This window comes from Chelmon rostratus, chromosome 16 (genome assembly GCF_017976325.1).
Source record: "Chelmon rostratus isolate fCheRos1 chromosome 16, fCheRos1.pri, whole genome shotgun sequence".
NCBI classification, from domain to species: Eukaryota; Metazoa; Chordata; class Actinopteri; order Chaetodontiformes; family Chaetodontidae; genus Chelmon; species Chelmon rostratus.
Window position 1 is genome coordinate 724,609 of NC_055673.1, and position 1,394 is coordinate 726,002.

At 48.9% G+C, this 1,394-nt stretch overlaps 1 protein-coding gene across 1 annotated transcript; it reads right to left on the reverse strand.

Moving 5' to 3' along the window:
- Positions 1-830: 830 nt before the first annotated feature.
- Positions 831-1,088, reverse strand: LOC121619233 (cortexin-2-like). Its single transcript, XM_041954794.1, has one exon. It carries the CDS (start codon positions 1,086-1,088, stop codon positions 831-833), a length of 258 nt encoding a protein of 85 aa, XP_041810728.1.
- Between the last annotated feature and the right edge of the window lie 306 nt (positions 1,089-1,394).

Below are 1,394 nucleotides of genomic sequence, written 5' to 3' on the forward strand. Positions count from 1 at the left end.
TGATTAAATGTCAGATGCATCTTGTTAACTGAGGCTTTGTCGGACGCTCTTGGCTTTACATTTTCCCCGTCAGTTTCTGACTCCGTTCTTCAAACACAAGCTGTTCTGCCGACATTTACACCTCTGTTGCACCAATCAGGATTTAGCAACACTAGCTGGTGGTGAGTTTTTTTGCCAGCGTCACTCAGATCAAATCAAACCACAGCCAGAAAGATGAGACTGAGTGTTCAACTCTTTTTTTCCCGTCGTGAATATTAAAACACATCCAATCAGAAGCAGGCCTTCGTATAGCCTCAAATCTTGAATGGCGTCGGAGGTTGTTACGCATCCACCTGTTATTCTAAAATGCACATTTTGAATGTTTTTGTATGTTTTTGTTGACTGACTGCTGTCGGGCTGATCTGAAGCATGTCTGCTAAAACCCAGAGAATTCACCAGCGTTGGTGCTGCAGCTGAAGATCGAGGCTCGCCTGACGATGTCCTGACACTTCCGGGGTTTGTAAATGTGGCGTCACTCCTGGGGAACTCTCCCCGTCTCCTTAGCCTGCAGGCAGTGTTTCCTAATTCCACCACACTGTTAACAAACAGCAGGAGGACATGAACCACCAGCAGCTGCTGCCATTACAAGAAAACAATATTTGCATCATTTTAGGTTTTCACTCGGTCCTGATTTCCCGTCATACTGTGAACTGGTCTGTTCAGTTTCCAGTTCTCAGCTCAGAAACCTGTGGAGGGGAAATGTGCGCTCGAGCTTCTGCTTTTCTCTCAGTGTGATCGTCGCCTCAGTTTAACCTGTTGGTCGTCGGGGTTGCTGCCTCTCAGGCTGCCTGTCAGGAAATCCGGTAGTCGAAGGTGTCCTTCTCCATGTAGTCCGTCCAGGTGGAGGACGGCATGCTCCGGTACGGGTCCAGAAGGATCCGGAAACAGCGGACGATCAGCAGGCCCAAGAAGATGAAGAGGATGAGGACGAAGACGAAGGCCGCCCTCTGCTCGAGCGTGAGGAAAGCGGCCGACGCCGAGGACGATGAGGAGGAGGAGAAGTCGGATTCAGAAGCAGAGAAGGTGCTGCTGTAGAGGTCGTCTGCCATGTTTGGTGGAAGGATCGCTTGGCTTAGATGATCCTCATCTTCTGTCCAATGAGAGACTGTCCACAGGAAAACATTGTCTTTGTAGCAGAAGGTTGAGACACCTGCAGAGGAGGAGGAGAAAAAAAACAATAAAAAGACAATTTTTATTGTTTGCACAACTATGACACCAGCAAGCAGCAATGATTCACATTTTAACCTTCATCCTCAGCAGCCAGCGTCAGCGGCTGTTCTTCACTGCAGCGTTAGCCTCGCGCTAACGCCACTGTTCGCTAACCGTAGTTTGAACATCACTAAATCAGCTGACGA

Bases quoted from the DNA above. Each gene is read 5' to 3' on its own strand.
- LOC121619233 (XM_041954794.1), bottom strand. From the start codon at position 1,088: ATGGCAGACGACCTCTACAGCAGCACCTTCTCTGCTTCTGAATCCGAC.